The sequence below is a fragment of the Bacillus rossius genome, chromosome 1, assembly GCF_032445375.1.
Source record: "Bacillus rossius redtenbacheri isolate Brsri chromosome 1, Brsri_v3, whole genome shotgun sequence".
In the NCBI taxonomy this organism is placed as follows: Eukaryota; Metazoa; Arthropoda; class Insecta; order Phasmatodea; family Bacillidae; genus Bacillus; species Bacillus rossius.
This window is the reverse complement of record NC_086330.1, coordinates 46,817,350-46,837,060: the sequence shown is the minus strand read 5'-3', so window position 1 is coordinate 46,837,060 and position 19,711 is coordinate 46,817,350. Positions and strand designations below refer to the sequence as shown.

At 39.3% G+C, this 19,711-nt stretch overlaps 2 protein-coding genes across 2 annotated transcripts in view; one reads left to right on the top strand and one right to left on the bottom strand.

Moving 5' to 3' along the window:
• LOC134527567 (spidroin-1-like) overlaps positions 1 to 3,917 on the bottom strand; it is a 15,891-nt gene extending 11,974 nt beyond the window's left edge. The window contains exon 1 of the mRNA XM_063360397.1: positions 3,902 to 3,917. Within this exon, the coding sequence (XP_063216467.1) occupies positions 3,902 to 3,917 (16 nt within the window). The remainder of the gene's footprint in view (positions 1 to 3,901) is intronic.
• The window catches only part of LOC134528950 (glucose dehydrogenase [FAD, quinone]-like), a 23,733-nt gene extending 4,022 nt beyond the window's left edge, over positions 1 to 19,711 (top strand). The window contains exon 2 of the mRNA XM_063362621.1: positions 17,474 to 19,711. Within this exon, the coding sequence (XP_063218691.1) occupies positions 17,474 to 19,192 (1,719 nt within the window). The 3' untranslated portion in view covers positions 19,193 to 19,711. The remainder of the gene's footprint in view (positions 1 to 17,473) is intronic.

Below are 19,711 nucleotides of genomic sequence, written 5' to 3'. Positions count from 1 at the left end.
TTACTCCTTGTGATTGCCCTTATCGTATGTCCATCCTCTGCTTGGCAGGATTTTATTTGAGACAAAGACTTTCTTGCATCATATTCTGATATTTCAGACTACTTTTCCGTTTTAATTTTTTTTTATTCCAGTCCGCAAGATGTCCCAGACTGTATAACTGATTTTAATTATTCAGGTTGATTTACAAAAATCATTTTGGACTCTTTGGGGGTCCCTATTAAGGCCTGAGAATTGGACCATTTGCATGCAATTTGTTTTCGGCATATAACGAGCACTGTGGGGTTGATTCGTTTATTTGATTTATAATGTCGCCACACTTTTACTGTACGTTCCATTCCATTATATATTTAAATTGGTTGACCCTCTGTAACAATAACAACTTATAATAATATCCAAAATTAATGTTATTTCTTTGTTCAATGAGTATCACAAATCTCATCCAATGTAAATGTCTAACCTAAGTACCTGACGTAAACAAAATCTAGTGTTTGTTTAAAATTACATGAGATAGGCGACGTCTTTTCCAAAAGAGCGTCCTCAGAAAGTGAATTTGACGACTGACTAACTGATCTGTCACAAATGTTACAAATCACGATCTCATAAACAAATGTGACAAAACAACAATATGGTGACAAACACATCTACGAGTATTGTTTTTTTTTTTTTTTTTTTTTTTGGGTAGCTATCAAGAAATTATTTGATAAGGTAATAGATGGCGCTTTCAATGAGAGTATGAGGGAAGCTAATAAAGTTTATTATGTGTGCTAATAGATGGCGCTTTCAATGAGAGATTGCGGGAAGTTAATAAAGTTTATTATGTATGACCATTGTAGTCTGTTAAAATATATATACGTGAAAAAAAGGGGCAATTTTTGATATTTAAAATACTCGCCAAAATTTCAACGGTGATGAGGACTGCACTAACAATGAAGTAGTCGTTGCCATAGAGACGAATGAAGCATCAACAAAGCAACAGGCGTTGCCATGGTGATTTCCTACCAAAAACTGGAAATTTTGATATATTACGCCCCCGAAACTCCCCTTGGGATCGGATTTCCGCAGAATCCGTTCTTAGTGAGTGTCTACATCACAAAATGAGTAACTATGCTAAATTTCAAGTCAATCGGGTGTATAGTTTTAGAGATCTGTGATGAGTGAGTCAGTGAGTGGTATTTTATCCCCTTGGGGGTAGAATTAATCAAAATCCTTTGTTAGCGGATGCCTACGTCATAACATCTACCTGCATGCCAAATTTCATCCCGATCCGTCCAGTGGTTTGGGCTGTGCGTTGATAGATCACTATGTCAGTCAGTCAGTCAGTCACCTTTGAGTTATATATATTTAGATTGTGTCTACATTCTGCCACTACATAGTTGAGACCGAAAGGACTTGTTAACCAAAGTGTGGTAATAATTGTACTTTAGGTTGGATTTTTTCATATAACAAAATGTTCTTTTACCTTCAATTTTATGTATGATTTGTTTTTGTTATTGTTGTTTTTGTTGTTGTTGTAATATAGAATTGAAACTGGGACTTTCTTTTATAGACACACTGAATTTAGCCTAGTACTTGACAAAAGCAAAATCAAATAATAATTATTACAGCCAACTGCTTTATCATAAAACTAGATGCCCGACCAGGCTTCGCACGGCTATAGCCTACTAATGGAAAAAAATTAAGCCACATCTCCCATTTACAGTAATGGTAAATAAAAAAAAAATTCAGTGAAAATTTATTACAATGATGTAACATGTACCGGAGAGAAAATGAATAGCACCGATGGTTTCCCGACTCGTGCACGTAACGTACAACTGATGTACCCGTACTTCGCTACGGCAGTCTACAGGCAGATCACTCTTGCGCCGCTCATTATACATGCCCCTCCTTGTGGGTACGCCACTGCCGCGCGATTCCTGTTGCCATGGAGACGCAGAAGGCATGAACAATGCAAAATCCTATTCTCATGCAGACAAAGTACCCACTGTTGCCTGGTTTTAACCACCCATGGGATCTAATTTTCGGAAAATGTCATCCTGCGTAACATAAGGAACATTACTGTGAAGTTTCAAGTCTGTAAAATATATATACTTGAAAAAAAAAGGGCAATAAAAAAACAAATTAAACACAGAGAGAGGAAAAAAAAAACAATAGTTTAGGTTTGCGATTTAAAGTGATAAAAAGTATTTAAATACTAATTGAACTCTTATGAGGGTACTGATTGCTTCGTTGTTAATATCACACGGGTGTTTTTTACTTGTATGGGAAAATTAAGAATGATAAGACATCTAGTGCGTGGCAACAATGTTAATAGGCAATAGGAAATAAAATTATATGCGCCTGCGGCATTGTCAACACACACTTCGTACGTGTACTGCATGTTGTATCTAACCCCCTCCAACGCATTTGATTCTAAATTGGACTTTTAGTAAGGATCCCTAATGTTATTGATAATATAATATAGCCTATAGCCTTCCTCGATAAATGTACTATCCAACACTGAAAGAATTTTTCAAATCGGACAAGTGGTTCCTGAGATTAGCGCGTTCAAACAAACAAACAAGCAAACAAACTCTTCATCTTTATAATATTAGTATAGATTACGAGATTTGTAAAAATCGCAATAAATTTTTTTGATCTTTTTCATATTGTACCATGAACATCATAGCTATATCGTATTTTGGCAAATAGTTAATTTTAATTTATAGTTTTTTTGTTCAATTGAGTTACGTACATAAGTGTTTTCACTAGCGAAAATTTGTGCACATAATTGTTACCCCTTCAATTTATTTTGTACATTTTCTTTCTGATATAACTCGTACGAGATTGTTTTCACAGAAAGGTTTTAAAAACGTGTGCTTGATCTATCTCTTAAAAGGTGAGTCAGCTACCTTAACCACCGATTTCTTCGTATTCTCGGTATGCAAACTCAGACGTCACTTATTTCATATCGGAATCTTGTCTGGTTAGGCACTTATTATTTTAATAGCCTTACTGCTTGCTTACGAGTATAATGCAAATTAAGCTGGACAGTATTCCAAAGTGTTAATAATTTGTATGAACATACACATTTTTTTGTAATACAATTAAGAAATTTAAATTATAAAACCTACTTCTGTAGAATATGTAGAATTCATGTTGCAATTCTACAAATTAAATAGTATACTATAGTTTTTCAAAATCTTGAATATTAAAATGTACGATATATACACATACACTTTACTGTGAGGTTTTGAGTGTTCTCGCAGTTTGAAATTCTTGATCATTCTGAAATATTTAAATTAATGTTTATTATACTGTTTACCATAAAAATTATATTGGTATAGAAAAATATTTAAATGTGTATTTGTTTTCTTTTTGGGTTACAATGCCAAGTATACGTTATACTTTTAAACTTTTGTACGAGACATGACACTTTTGTTAAATATGACAATTTAATTGATTAAAATGCATCAATATACACTGTTACAAGCAATATTAGGTTTCTCTATCTTACTTTATCGAAATCACATTTGCAGATAATCAGTTTTCTGCACCAGCTCTAAATATATGGTATGTTAAAATTATACTTGGACTACGTTAATAATAAGACCTGTTTCTTCTACATATTTTTCTTGCAGTCATGCTTTTATTACGAAGTATTTTTCTAATGCTTCTCGAAACACAAATTTACAAACAATTTCATAATAATAAATCTTTTCTTAAATGTATCAAATCCAAGGCAGTTAAGATTGGTCTCTAATATCATTAGTATATCTACTGTATACAGATTTGAAATGAATGTTGTGCAGGGCAACTCAATTTACAAAGTTCGCCAGTCCAACAAGTAAGTTTACTTCCATCACAGTTAACTCACGAATTCGAGGAAAATTTTCACAAAATCTCGTTCAGATAGTACACTCACCTGTGCGCTTGTACATGTGTTTTCGTATTTAAATACTCTACATATTTACTACTAGCTGCAATACCCGGCGTTGCCTAGGCTGAACACAGGGTGAAGGGGACCTTTTTCGAAATCAGATGTAGTTAGTAATTGTCTTCTTAATTTGAATGTCTAGTGTGAAAATTAATTTATATCACTTTCAGATCCCGACAGACGTTGTTCTGCCAGTTTATAGTTATTTACCTGGTCTGTATGTAATTTAGACTTTATAAAGTAATATAGAAAAAAGCTGAAAAATAAGAGATTACTAATATTGAAAAGATTCCATTATCTTGCTAATGCTCGGCCTGCATTGCAATGCCTCATTCAGTTTTGTTTTGTAATTTGTTTGAAGTAGTTCCACATATACAAATCATCTATCCATCTATCTATATATATATTTATCTCTATCTACATCTATATACATCTATGTACTGTCTCTCTATCTATATTTATCTCTTTATATCTACATATATAAGTAGTATATAATAGGGGCAGCTGGGACAGGATTCAGGTTGTGGTGTGTGGTGGGGTCAATGACCGACCGACCTCTAACGTCACGGCGGCCATCTTTGACTCAAAATTCCTCAAAATTCCTCAAAATTGACTCAAAATGACTCAAAAATTCCCGTTTTCGAGGGAAAAATTCCCGTTTCGAGGGAAAATTTCCCGTTTTATTCCGTAAAAATCCCAGCAGCTAGAAATGTCCATATGTAGGCTTAAGCATCCATGTCTACAGCCTCAGATAAGCCTCATCATGGATGATGTCACCGTTGCAATTTCCGTTACGCCCGCCATCTTTATCCGGCGCCTGGCGCCGGCGCGTAGAGCCGAGAGCCGAGCCACATCTCTGACATCACGTCTATCTGTGACGTCACGGCGACCATCTTGGATGATCGTAACAGGACACAGCGTAACGGGACGAGTAGATCACGGCAGCCATCTTGGATCCGCCATCTTGGATCCGCCATTTTGGATGATGTCATTTTGTTTTCCAGAAAATTCCGGCATTGTGTTGTCCGCCATATTGGATGATGACGTCACCGTTGCAATTTCCGTTACGGCCGCCATCTTTAACTTTTTAATTTATTATCCGATTTTAATGAAATTTTTTTAAAAAAATTTAAAAAAATTTAAATAATATAAATTTAATAAAATATTTATAAAAAACATACTTTTTAGACACGGAGTTCGGAGTCCTCGGTTCGAACTCGACGAGGTCAAAAAAAAATTAAAAATGGCTACCGATCCTTCCCTCACAGTGGACGCAGGCAGACTGACCCCCACCACTTATGTCAAAGTATACATATCTTCACCTAGTATGACGTCATGTCCGCCATCTTGAAATTTGGACGCCATCTTGAAAATCTTTATTTATTATCCGATTTTAATGAAAAAAATTCCAAAATTCATCAAAAAATTAATGTATTTGAATTCTGTTTGATTATATCGATGTACGTCCTTGGTTCGATTCCCGGCGAGAGTAAACGGTCGATCCTTCCTCCATGAAAGCTACCTAGACTGATCTACCACCACCAGTACCAAGGTATATATCATCAACTGGTATGACATCATGTCCGCCATCTTGTCTTCATCCGCTGGAGACCACCATCTTGTTTTCGTCTGCTAGAGTGTGCCGATAACATGTAGTATAATTATCTGGTCACCATACTTTTGTCCTCATCTGTTGACATTGATCATTGACCTTGGCCTTTGAAATATGACCTTGACATTTGACCTTGACCTTGAAATTTGACCCTGACCTTGAAATTTGACCTTGACCTTGAAATTTGACCTTGACCTTGAAATTTGACTTTGTCCTTGTCGACCATCATGGATCCGACATTTTATGTTCAGTACATGCTACCAGGAGCGACCACCTGCCGGAGTACACCATCTTGTGTGTGTACTTGTATGATGGAGTACATTTCCATCTGGTTAATTTTATTCTAACCCGCTACAGTGCAGTAATCATTTATTACTGTGACACACGCCATCTTGAAATTTGGACGTCATCTTGAAAATCCGTAATTTTAATGCTAGAGATTCGGGAAAAAGTTCAAAAGTCTCCGATGAAATCAATTATTAATTTACAAATTAAATCGATGGATTCCTGTCCACGGTTCGATTCTTGACCAGTGACAGTTGTAACAAATTATTAAATAAATTTTATATTCTGTTTTCCATTACCTTTCGTGGTGTTTATTAATCATTCACTCTACGAAAAACAACTCAAGTCAATATACCTGACCAACGCATTAATACAGTGCCGATTATCATATTATGAAAGTCTAATTTTTCAATGATCTGAATAACCTATAAGCCGTTCATGTAAAAAGCCACACATATAGATCAATTGCCTTCAGTCCATGAGACCGATTCATGTCATTATCAGACGTATAGGCTAGTCATTTCAGGACCGCATGACCTTCGACGTTAGCTAATTATATTCAATTAATCCATCGTGACATTTTTATACATTCTAAAGGATCAAGTAACCTTGAAAAATATTTTAGTAACACCAAGAGGTTTTAAACCTGTAAATATTCAATCACTACATTTTGTACTACGCGCAATCAACAAAAATGAAGCACCATCAACGAAAAGGCAGCACATTTGGAAGCACCGACAACGAAAAGGCAGCACCGCCAACGAAAAGACAGCACCGCCAACGAAAAGGCAGCACCTTTGGAAGCACCGACAACGAAAAGGCAGCACCGCCAACGAAAAGGAAGCACATTTGGAAGCACCGACAACGAAAAGGCAGCACCGCCAACGAAAAGGCAGCACATTTGGAAGCACCGACAACGAAAAGGCAGCACCGCCAACGAAAATGAAGCACATTTGGAGGCACCGACAACGAAAAGGCAGCACCGCCAACGAAAAGGCAGCACATTTGGAAGCACCGACAACGAAAAGGCAGCACCGCCAACGAAAAGGAAGCACATTTGGAAGCACCGATATCGAAAAGGCAGCACCGGCATCGAAAAGGAAGCATATTTGGAAGCACCGACAACGAAAAGGCAGCACCGCCAACGAAAAGGAAGCACATTTGGAAGCACTGACAACGAAAAGGCAGCACCGGCATCGAAAAAGGTACCACATTTGGAAGCACCGACAACGAAAAGGCAGCACATTTGGAAGCACCGACAAAGAAAAGGCAGCACCGCCAACGAAAAGGCAGCGCATTTGAAAGCAACGTCAACGAAAAGGCAGCACCGTCATCGTAAAGGCACGGACCGCTAGACCGGGTCATGACAATATCAGACATATAGACCATGAACTCAGTACACACAGGAAAAAGTAATGTACACGCAGGAAAACGGAACGTACACGCAGGAAAACGGAATTTACACTCAGGAAAACGGAATGTACACGCAGGAAAACGGAATACACACAGGAAACGGAACGTACACACAGTACACACAGGAAACGGAACGTACACACAGTACATACAGGAAACGGAACGTACACACAGGACACACAGGAAACGGAACGTACACACAGTACACACAGGAAACTGAAAGTACACACAGTACACACAGGAAACGGAACGTACACACAGTACACACAGGAAACGGAACGTACACACAGTACACACAGGAAACGGAACGTACACACAGTACACACAGAAAACGGAATTTACACACAGTACACACAGGAAACGGAACGAACACACAGTACACACAGGAAACGGAACGTACACACAGTACACACAGAAAACGGAACGTACACACAGTACACACAGGAAACGGAACGTACACACAGTACACACAGGAAACGGAACGTACACACAGTACACACAGAAAACGGAACGTACACACAGTACACACAGGAAACGGAACGTACACACAGTACACACAGGAAACGGAACGTACACACAATACACACAGGAAACGTAATGATCACACATACAGTAGCGGAAACACACACAGGCTTAGTTGGAAATCAGAATACAAGAAATAAAAAACATTAAATGTTTACTTTCAATATTTTATTACTTCTCAACATTACACAAATACAAGTAAAAGAAGCCATTATTGTATGTAGACAGCTTTCCTCAGTTCTTTGAGTATGAAGGATATTTCTTTGATGCACGGATAGTTTCCTGCACAAAGCGAGCCATGTAGAAGTCTTAGCCGGTCAACCAATAAGTTTGGATCTTTCCATGATGTGTAATCAATCTCTTCTACCACCATCTTACTTGCTTGTTTATTATAAATACTTTTAATATCACAATCGTCCCAGTGATCATAATAAGCATTATCAGATTTATTTATTATAACACGACGTTTCCATCGTTTCGGTCTCAGGACATCGCCACATTCTTCGATCTTGTCAGCTCTAGGTGCTTCATCACAGTCTATGCCTTTGTCAACAGCCTCAGAGTCACTGTAACAATCACTGTAGAAGACATCCTCTTTACCCAGATTACCGTATGAATTCGCTATCGATGATGTCGAAGTGTCTTCATCGTCTTCGTGCTTCCTTTTTAGGAGTCCATCATTTTTACAAAGAATGGAGGATCTACTGAATATAGGCTTGAATGTATTCTCACTTTTCACGGTGTTGATACTTCCATTAGTTTCAGTCTTCCCGAAGCCATTAGCATCCTTCAATTTATGTTCTTCCTCACGACCGGGTGAGCTAATACCATCACGCTCAGGACAAGGAAAATTATTGTCATAATGCAGATCACTCTTCTTTAGCCTAGTGGATCCATCGGTGTCCTCTATGCCGTAAGTAGTCTTGACTTTACATGTTTTACCATGTCTTTTTAAGCTGTCAATTCGTGTTAACAACCTGCTACAACGATTACAGATTAACATGTTGCGTAGTGGGTTTCTAGCACAATCATTCTTCTCATGACGTCTAGCATTCCTTCTCATGACAAAATCCTTGCCACAGTATCTACAGCGGCTTCCTTCCGATTCAGCTATAGATATCAAACCACGATCCATGGTAGCTTCTGTGACTAATGTTAGATACAAACTGTCAGTTTTCTCCAATTGGAACCATTTCTTAAATAGAGTTTTTGAAATATTTCATCAGCGAGAGTTAAGTTATCAAATGCAAAGCAAGTTGATGCAAGTAGTTCCGGCTGTCGTCAACAGATGGCGCCACGTGTTGCTTGCAGGTAAATAATATATATTTCATTAATGTGGGATGCGGAACGCTCACTATCGATCGCAAAGGGAGGTTGGCTTCGATAGTATCCAAGGAGAAAAAAGTTCGTCCGTGCTTCTCAGATTTCTCACGGTACACCATCTTGGATTACGACGTCACGACGGCCATCTTGGATGGGTGTGACCTTGACCTTTGATCGAAACCGCAGGAATGGTCGCAAGCACACGGATTAACCATCAAAATATTGATAAGAATAATCAGGAGCACACGGAGAAAACCATCATAATATTGGCAAGAATAATCAGGAGCACACGGAGAAAACCGCCACAAGCTTTCTTTGATATCATAAAAATACAAAAAAAATAAATAAATAAAAAATTAAAAATAAAAACAAAAAAAAATTCAAACATTCTGGCTTGTACTAGAACTCTATCTTTGCTCAACAATGAGAAGTTCACAAGCTAGCAGAATGTTTGAATTTTTTGTTTTGTTTTTATTTATAATTTTTTTTTGTGTGTACTGTGTGTACGTTCCGTTTCCTGTGTGTACTGTGTGTACGTTCCGTTTCCTGTGTGTACGTTCCGTTTTCTGTGTGTACTGTGTGTACGTTCCGTTTCCTGTGTGTACTGTGTGTACGTTCCGTTTCCTGTGTGTACTGTGTGTACGTTCCGTTTTCTGTGTGTACTGTGTGTACGTTCCGTTTCCTGTGTGTACTGTGTGTACGTTCCGTTTCCTGTGTGTACTGTGTGTACGTTCCGTTTTCTGTGTGTACTGTGTGTACGTTCCGTTTCCTGTGTGTACTGTGTGTACGTTCAGTTTCCTGTGTGTACTGTGTGTAAATTCCGTTTTCTGTGTGTACTGTGTGTACGTTCCGTTTCCTGTGTGTACTGTGTGTACGTTCCGTTTCCTGTGTGTACTGTGTGTACGTTCCGTTTCCTGTGTGTACTGTGTGTACTTTCAGTTTCCTGTGTGTACTGTGTGTACGTTCCGTTTCCTGTGTGTACTGTGTGTACGTTCCGTTTCCTGTATGTACTGTGTGTACGTTCCGTTTCCTGTGTGTACTGTGTGTACGTTCCGTTTCCTGTGTGTATTCCGTTTTCCTGCGTGTACATTCCGTTTTCCTGAGTGTAAATTCCGTTTTCCTGCGTGTACGTTCCGTTTTCCTGCGTGTACATTCCTTTTTCCTGTGTGTACTGAGTTCATGGTCTATATGTCTGATATTGTCATGACCCGGTCTAGCGGTCCGTGCCTTTACGATGACGGTGCTGCCTTTTCGTTGACGTTGCTTTCAAATGCGCTGCCTTTTCGTTGGCGGTGCTGCCTTTTCTTTGTCGGTGCTTCCAAATGCGCTGCCTTTTCGTTGTCGGTGCTTCCAAATGTGGTACCTTTTTCGATGCCGGTGCTGCCTTTTCGTTGTCAGTGCTTCCAAATGTGCTTCCTTTTCGTTGGCGGTGCTGCCTTTTCGTTGTCGGTGCTTCCAAATGTGCTTCCTTTTCGTTGGCGGTGCTGCCTTTTCGTTGTCGGTGCTTCCAAATGTGCTGCCTTTTCGTTGGCGGTGCTGCCTTTTCGTTGTCGGTGCCTCCAAATGTGCTTCATTTTCGTTGGCGGTGCTGCCTTTTCGTTGTCGGTGCTTCCAAATGTGCTGCCTTTTCGTTGGCGGTGCTGCCTTTTCGTTGTCGGTGCTTCCAAATGTGCTTCCTTTTCGTTGGCGGTGCTGCCTTTTCGTTGTCGGTGCTTCCAAATGTGCTGCCTTTTCGTTGGCGGTGCTGTCTTTTCGTTGGCGGTGCTGCCTTTTCGTTGTCGGTGCTTCCAAATGTGCTGCCTTTTCGTTGATGGTGCTTCATTTTTGTTGATTGCGCGTAGTACAAAATGTAGTGATTGAATATTTACAGGTTTAAAACCTCTTGGTGTTACTAAAATATTTTTCAAGGTTACTTGATCCTTTAGAATGTATAAAAATGTCACGATGGATTAATTGAATATAATTAGCTAACGTCGAAGGTCATGCGGTCCTGAAATGACTAGCCTATACGTCTGATAATGACATGAATCGGTCTCATGGACTGAAGGCAATTGATCTATATGTGTGGCTTTTTACATGAACGGCTTATAGGTTATTCAGATCATTGAAAAATTAGACTTTCATAATATGATAATCGGCACTGTATTAATTCGTTGGTCAGGTATATTGACTTGAGTTGTTTTTCGTAGAGTGAATGATTAATAAACACTACGAAAGGTAATGGAAAACAGAATATAAAATTTATTTAATAATTTGTTACAACTGTCACTGGTCAAGAATCGAACCGTGGACAAGAATCCATCGATTTAATTTGTAAATTAATAATTGATTTCATCGGAGACTTTTGAACTTTTTCCCGAATCTCTAGCATTAAAATTACGGATTTTCAAGATGACGTCCAAATTTCAAGATGGCGTGTGTCACAGTAATAAATGATTACTGCACTGTAGCGGGTTAGAATAAAATTAACCAGATGGAAATGTACTCCATAATACAAGTACACACACAAGATGGTGTACTCCGGCAGGTGGTCGCTCCTGGTAGCATGTACTGAACATAAAATGTCGGATCCATGATGGTCGACAAGGACAAAGTCAAATTTCAAGGTCAAGGTCAAATTTCAAGGTCAAGGTCAAATTACAAGGTCAAGGTCAAATTTCAAGGTCAAGGTAAAATTTCAAGGTCAAGGTCAAATTTAAAGGTCAAGGTCAAATGTCAAGGTCATATTTCAAGGTCAAGGTCAAAGGCCAAGGTCAATGATCAATGTCAACATATGAGGACAAAAGTATGGTGACCAGATAATTATACTACATGTTATCGGCACACTCTAGCAGACGAAAACAAGATGGTGGTCTCCAGCGGATGAAGACAAGATGGCGGACATGATGTCATACCAGTTGATGATATATACCTTGGTACTGGTGGTGGTAGATCAGTCTAGGTAGCTTTCATGGAGGAAGGATCGACCGTTTACTCTCGCCGGGAATCGAACCAAGGACGTACATCGATATAATCAAACAGAATTCAAATACATTAATTTTTTGATGAATTTTGGAATTTTTTTCATTAAAATCGGATAATAAATAAAGATTTTCAAGATGGCGTCCAAATTTCAAGATGGCGGACATGACGTCATACTAGGTGAAGATATGTATACTTTGACATAAGTGGTGGGGGTCAGTCTGCCTGCATCCACTGTGAGGGAAGGATCGGTAGCCATTTTTAATTTTTTTTGACCTCGTCGGGTTCGAACCGAGGACTCCGAACTCCGTGTCTAAAAAGTATGTTTTTTATAAATATTTTATTAAATTTATATTATTTAAATTTTTTTAAATTTTTTAAAAAAAATTCATTAAAATCGGATAATAAATAAAAAAGTTAAAGATGGCGGCCGTAACGGAAATTGCAACGGTGACGTCATCATCAAATATGGCGGACAACACAATGCCGGAATTTTCTGGAAAACAAAATGACATCATCCAAAATGGCGGATCCAAGATGGCGGATCCAAGATGGCTGCCGTGATCTACTTGTCCCGTTACGCTGTGTCCCGTTACGCTCATCCAAGATGGTCGCCGTGACGTCACAGATAGACGTGATGTCAGAGATGTGGCTCGGCTCTCGGCTCCACGCGCCGGATAAAGATGGCGGGCGTAACGGAAATTGCAACGGTGACATCATCCATGATGAGGCTTATCTGAGGCTGTAGACATGGATGCTTAAGCTTACATATGGACATTTCTAGCTGCTGGGATTTTTACGGAATAAAACGGGAAATTTTCCCTCGAAACGGGAATGTTTCCCTCGAAAACGGGAATTTTTTTCTTAAAACGGGAATTTTTGAGTCTTTTTGATTCAATTTTGAGGAATTTTGAGGAATTTTGAGGAATTTTGAGTCAAAGATGGCCGCCGTGACGTCAGAGGTCGGTCGGTCATTGACCCCACCACACACCACAACCTGAATCCTGTCCCAGCTGCCCCTATTATATACTACCGTAAAACGGGGTTACTTTGACTTTAAGGGTAACTTTGACAGTTTTTGGGGCTACTTTAACAGAGTGCCAAAATATGGTGTAAACGTGTGCGGAGCGAACTCGCGTGACCTTGTGAGGCAGAAGGGGATTGCTGTGAGTGCGGGGAGTGGGTTAGTGCATAGTATGGGGGGAGTGGGGTGAGGGGGGCGCGTGGGTTTGCTTTGCGATCACCTGACTCGCCGACTTTGTGAACGAATTTGCAGCTCGAAACTACCTCACGCAAAGACTGGCCACAAACATCAAAACTTTAAGGGCATCAGTGGGTCCTAACGAGATAAAATAGTTTTTTTGAGAATCTGAGACCAGGATACAGGATACACGTCCTGCTCTAATTTATTATTTTGATGAGACAAATATTACAGATGACCCGGGGGCGATAAATGTCCTAGTACGCCGAGGGCACAAACGCGTCAAAAGAGTCCAGGAACATTCGAAATCATCATAATATTGATTTCAAGACTGGTTATGTGCCTATAATTGTACCCTTAGTGTTTGATATTATTGTGTTAAATATGCCTTTAATAAAAATGATATATTGCTTAGCAAAACTCGTTTTTAATTTAATTTTGTATATAATGAATAAAATATTAATATTTGTTTATCAAAATAATGTCAAAGTAACCATTACGCTTTAGATATTTGACATCAGTTGCATTTAAATGCCTTGTCAAAGTAACCCCACACTCGGAGTAACTTTGACACTTTTTAAAAAAAATATATAAAATTTTGGGCAGCTAGTGGGGCGTGTTATTGATATGAATTTGATAGCCAATGGACACATTGTTATGATGGAGCAAATATATAATTAATTTAGGATGTTAAAAAAAAGTAACCACCAAAAAACTTCCACAATATGTCAAAGTAGCCCCATTTTACGGTACTTATATACTTCCCACTATCTCTATATATTCTATATATAAATCTCTATATAGCTCTATACATCTATATATATCTTTATCTAACCCATTTCATTCTCTATACCTCGCTCTATCTCAACTTATCTCTCTGTATCTCTATCTGACTCTATATAGCTCTATCTCTGTCTCTCTTTTTTATTTAAATAAATTGTGTCATGCGTGCGCATTTATACAACAAAAATAGACGAAGTGACGCTATATAATATGAAATAAACACCTTTTTTGAAACGATTCGTGCTCCAACTATCGCAAAATAGTTATACCGTCTCAGAAACCTTCACGGGCATGCGCATAACAATTCTCCAAAATTTCATCGCAATCGGATGAATGGTATAGGAACGCATACGGCACAAACAAACGAAAATTAAAGACATGTCAAACGCATCAAACGATAGTGAGTTTAAAATTGAAGGCAACTCTATCTATTGACGAAGTTAAGAACAAAACTGTTATTAGCGCCTTTATTTTGCTAGTCGCTGCGAGCTCCACTAAGCGGAATGGTCTCACCAAGGAGAAAAATATGAATTTGCCAGACCTTACTATGTGTATGATCGTGTGTCAGACATAGAGAAATGATACTCACTCACTATTTGTATGTCTATGACCTATGATTTTTTCTGTTATAAAATGAAATTATCACTTTTTCACTCCCTTAGGGATGGAATTTCATATTAATATGGGGTATATGTGTTAATCCAGGTTATAATCTAGCTGTAGGCCAAATTTCATTCAAATCCATTCAGTAGTTTTTACGTGAAAGAGTAACAAACATCCATCCATCCATACTTACAAACTTTCGCGTTTATAATATTAGTATGATCCCTTTATATACCTGAATTTTGTCTTCTATTCCGCATGGCAGCCAAGTAACTGTTATTTTTATTTACTTATTTTTACTTTAGATTTGTCTTTTGTAATATTTTGGCGACAGCCCTCCTGTTGTAAAATAGCCTTGGATTTGATACATTTGAAAACTAAACTCTTTAAAACACGTTATTGAAACCAATCTGGAACTGAGATTCGATTATAGTTTTGCTCATTTATCTTAAGAAATTTATATACCACTGTGCTGTTACTATTTTCATAATGCACAGAAAGTAATGATTTATTTTAATGATACTATTATTTATAAAATCTTATTATTTTGATTGTTATTATTATTATGAAATTTTATTATTAAATTTGTATATTGTTCACCCGCAAAAGTTATTAAATATATTTTTTATTAATTATGTATATCTACGAGAGCTATGCTCTATGACCTGAAATGGACTTATATGGACAGTCAATTGAGTATACCCCTCTAAGGACTAATGAACTTAACGAATTAACGATGATTTTATTCGGGGTATTACTTTAAGAAATTTTCATTGTTGGAAATTTCGTTTTAAATTTACCGCATTTCTGTGTTTTCAATTGTATTAATAAGTGTTATTTACGGTATTTATATTGTAAATTACGTTAACCGATTTTGGTTTCGGCCAATGAGAGGCCGTGTTTTAGATGTGAGGCGTCTAGAACGTCTTAATTAATAAGAGAAATGGTTGTATGAAGGCGTCTGATGCCGACGCAAAGGCGCGAGGCCTATTTTAAATTTGTCATCCGACACTCAGGATGAGCTTAAACGACGTATAAATAAATAATGTGTAAGATTATAAGGGCATATTCTGACGGATATGTTATTAGGAGTGAAAATTTGTAAGTAAAGATCTTGCAGTTTGTATCGCCCATAGACATACCCAGCTGTATGTAATTTCTTCGTGAATCATTTCGATTTGACTAAAAACTGTTTAGTTTTCACGTAAAAGGTGTCAATTATCCTGAACTACGTCATGAATTGTTATTTCCAAGATTTAAATTATTATTTTATTTTGTGATACCCAGAGGTGAAATGGGAGTACAAGTTTCGTGTCTCTACCATATAAACTGAGTTAAGCCAAGGCAAATACGAACCCAAATATAAACATAAATAGTAATCATACTAATTAATTGTGCTATGATTTCAAACATTTTTCTGTTATGTAAGAATACGTCCGTAAAAACATCATTTGATTGATTTTCTGAACTTACACTAACGAACTTTTGTGAACGATTCATGTGTGCTACGTATTTTCCTGATGTTTAATTTACATAAGCGCATATCCACGAGTCATGTTCAGTATCGTTAGGATTGTTTTTCTGTGATTTTTATCTAATTATATTAATATTGATTTTTATCTCTACACATATGTTAGTTGTCCCTGATTAATAGACATTTTATTCTTAATAATAAAAACCTGAATTCTATCCCTATGTGTTGATATATGTTACCTAGCTACCTGTGTCCAAGAGTGTGTGTTTTATGATAAATAACGGTTTATGCATGTTTCTAAGTGTCAGAGTACAAGAGCATAACAGTACCATAGATATATATATATATATGTCTATATATATTTTGAAAAATAGTGACAGCCAGTGTATATCGTCCCGACAGCACACACACAACAAAAGGGTCTATTTATAAATCAACTAGTACTATTAATGGTACTGGCGCCAGCAGTAAGAACACACCGAAGAAATTAAGCAGTACACCACAGGTGTGTTAGTAGTGAAAGGGCTGTCATGGTACCCTGGGCGATTGCCCTGATTTAAATTTTGGAAATCACAGATAGACACTTCGTTATTACGTTTTTGTTTTGATGTGTATTGATACTGATAGAAACACGGGAAAATTCACAAAATTTCGGGATAAGCTAAAATTCAATTACCCGTACATTTGTGCTGCATTTGCTATTGGGTCACAGTTAATCCTAAGAACTATATCCGGGTGGCAGTGAAAAATCTTTAACCAAAGAAGTATCGAATCACAAGTTATCCAGTCCAGACGTCCCTCAAGACAGCAGTCAATGAACAAATGCTAAAGGGTGTCCATAAAATACTATAACACTTACAACAACTCATATATTAAATTGAAGGTAAACTAACTTAGGTTTTCTTACAGATGTTCAATATGTGCACCTTTAGTTATATGGCACACATCCAACCAAAAGTCAAATTTTTCCCACACTTTGGTTATCACGTCTGTAGTCCGTAGTTCTGTGTCTCAACTCTGGTAAATCATTAGGCAGCGGCGGAACGCAGTCAGGTGAACGTGGAGGCCAGCGAGAAAGAGCTCTGTCGTCTCAAATTGCCTATTCAATCGGCGGATTTTTTTTTGCCACATATGTGATCACAATTAAACTTTAAACGAAACGCACGTTTTGCATAGGTGGCGCTTCGTGCGAGAAAACAACAAAGCAGTACTCGCACATGCGCTTATCTAAAACTGTTTTGAGTAACTCTTTAATTGTGTCCTTGAACCAACACACTACACCGCTCAGAGGTTGATACTAATAAAATGTATAACTGGGACATTCCTTTATGGACCTGCTGTATTCTAGAGGTCATTGATACCCGTGAATGCTCGACTCGGCAGATGCTGGAGGCAGTCGCGCTGCTGACTGCGGCTGTGGTCGCCGCGGGCGGGCAGCCGTGGGCGCTCCCGGCGCTGGACGACGACGTGTACGACTTCGTGGTGGTCGGCGCCGGGTCGGCGGGCAGCGTGGTGGGCAGCCGGCTGTCGGAGAACCCTCGCTGGAAGGTGGCGGTGCTGGAGGCCGGGGGAGAGGAGCCCCGCTGGACGGACGTCCCTGGCTTCCAGGACCTCGGCGTGGGCAGCGACGCCGACTGGCGCTACAGGAGCCGGCCGCAGCGGCGGTCCTGCCCGCGAGGATGCCCGGTGCCCGCGGGGAAGTGCCTCGGGGGCTCCAGCACCATGGGGGACATGCTCTACTCCCGGGGGACTCCCTGGGACTTCGACCGCTGGCGGGCCTCTGGGAACTACGGCTGGGGGTACAGCGACGTGCGCTGCTACTTCGATAGGTCCCTACGAAGCTTTCCCAAAGTCGATGTGGAAATGTCCGAAACTTTAGAAAATCTTCCGTACGTGGACGAGAATGTCACGATTCTTTTCAAGGCTTTCTTGGAGTTGGGCTTCGTAAACATCAGCTCTGTCGAGCCCGAAGAAGGTGTGGGCATTGCCAAGACAATGTACAGAAACGGCAACCGCGTAAGTTCGCATAAAGCTTTCTTGAAGCCGGTGCTAGAGTGCCGGTCGAATCTACGGTTGATTGCCTACGCTACGGTGACGCGGGTTCTTGTGGACTCAAGTCGAATGTTGGTGTACGGTGTTGAGTATGCTACACGGACGGGAAATATACGCAAACTGTTTGCTAACAGAGAAGTTATTTTGTGCGCCGGTGCTATCGGTTCCCCGAAGATACTTATGCTGTCAGGTATCGGTCCTCGGGAAGTTTTAGAACCCCTTAACATCCCTGTCATCCAAGAACTGATGGTCGGCACCAACTTGCAAGACCACGTAACTTTTAATGGTTTTCTGATATTCCTTAATGGAACTGCCCAAATGCCAAGTCCTGAAGAGAGGTACCGTTACTTGATCGAGTATTTATGGACCAGAAATGGCCCGTTTGTTGGAACGGGCCCACTTCAACTGGTTGCATACATAAACTCTAGACTTGTCAGCGCCCATCCGTTTGTTAACATTCCAGACATTTTCTTCCGCTTCGTTCCAGATAATCGCAAGGGAGACCCATGCTGTTTCTACAAAAGAATTTACGTTCGACCTACTGTACTACGACCCCGTAGCAAGGGTAGGGTGTTGATCAACAGCACAGACCCTTTCCAGCCTCCAGTGATTGTACTGAACTACTTGGAACACGAGCTCGATGAACTCCTCCTCCTGGAAGGCACGTACTTCATTCAGGAGTTTTTGATGAAATCTGGTACCCTGAGACGTGCTGGGTATGTGCCACAGTGGGAGATAATCGAGGAATGCCAGCACCTGAAGCCGCACACACGCACGTACTGGCGGTGCATGATCAGGGCAACCACTGCCAGTGGGTACAACGTCGTGGGCACTTGTTCCATGGGACCACCTTCCGATTCGTTTTCCGTGGTGGATCCCCAGCTGCAAGTCTACGGCCTGTTGAACCTGAGGGTGGCCGATGCATCTGTCATGCCGCACGCTGTGACAGGGGGGACCGGCGCTTCGTGTCTCATGATTGGAGAAAAAGCTTCAGACCTTATCAAATACAAGTGGCTTTCAGGCAACTTTTATGGCGTGTTTTCACAGTGACAATCCACGAAGGAAAAATAATGCTCAATTTCAAGAATAGTGCACTTTTCGAGCAATCAAGAAAATTTGTGAATCAAATCAATAACAAAATTTCAATGTAGTGTATATTTAAAATGAAAAATCAAATAATAAAAATATATTAAGGACTTAAATACGCCTGTATGAACTATTTGCAATGAATGCACGCAAGTATCATCATATTTATTGTGTGTGTGTGTTTATCAACTGTCAGTGGCGGTAATCGCTGAAGCACTGATGCTAATAACGTGAGGATCATTGGTTCGATTCCAATCTCTGATATGACTCAGCTTATAAGCCCGAAGTTGGAGTCCAAGTTGTTTCGAGCACACTATTATATACTTAGCTCTCTGTGCATAACCATGCGATGGAAAACTCTCACATTGTCCTTGTTATATTTTGTTAGATGTCCAGCACGATATAATTTTGGTTTCCAATTTTAGTTAGATGTTGAAAGCTCTTTACTGTATACTGTAATTATTATTGTCCCATCATAAAAAA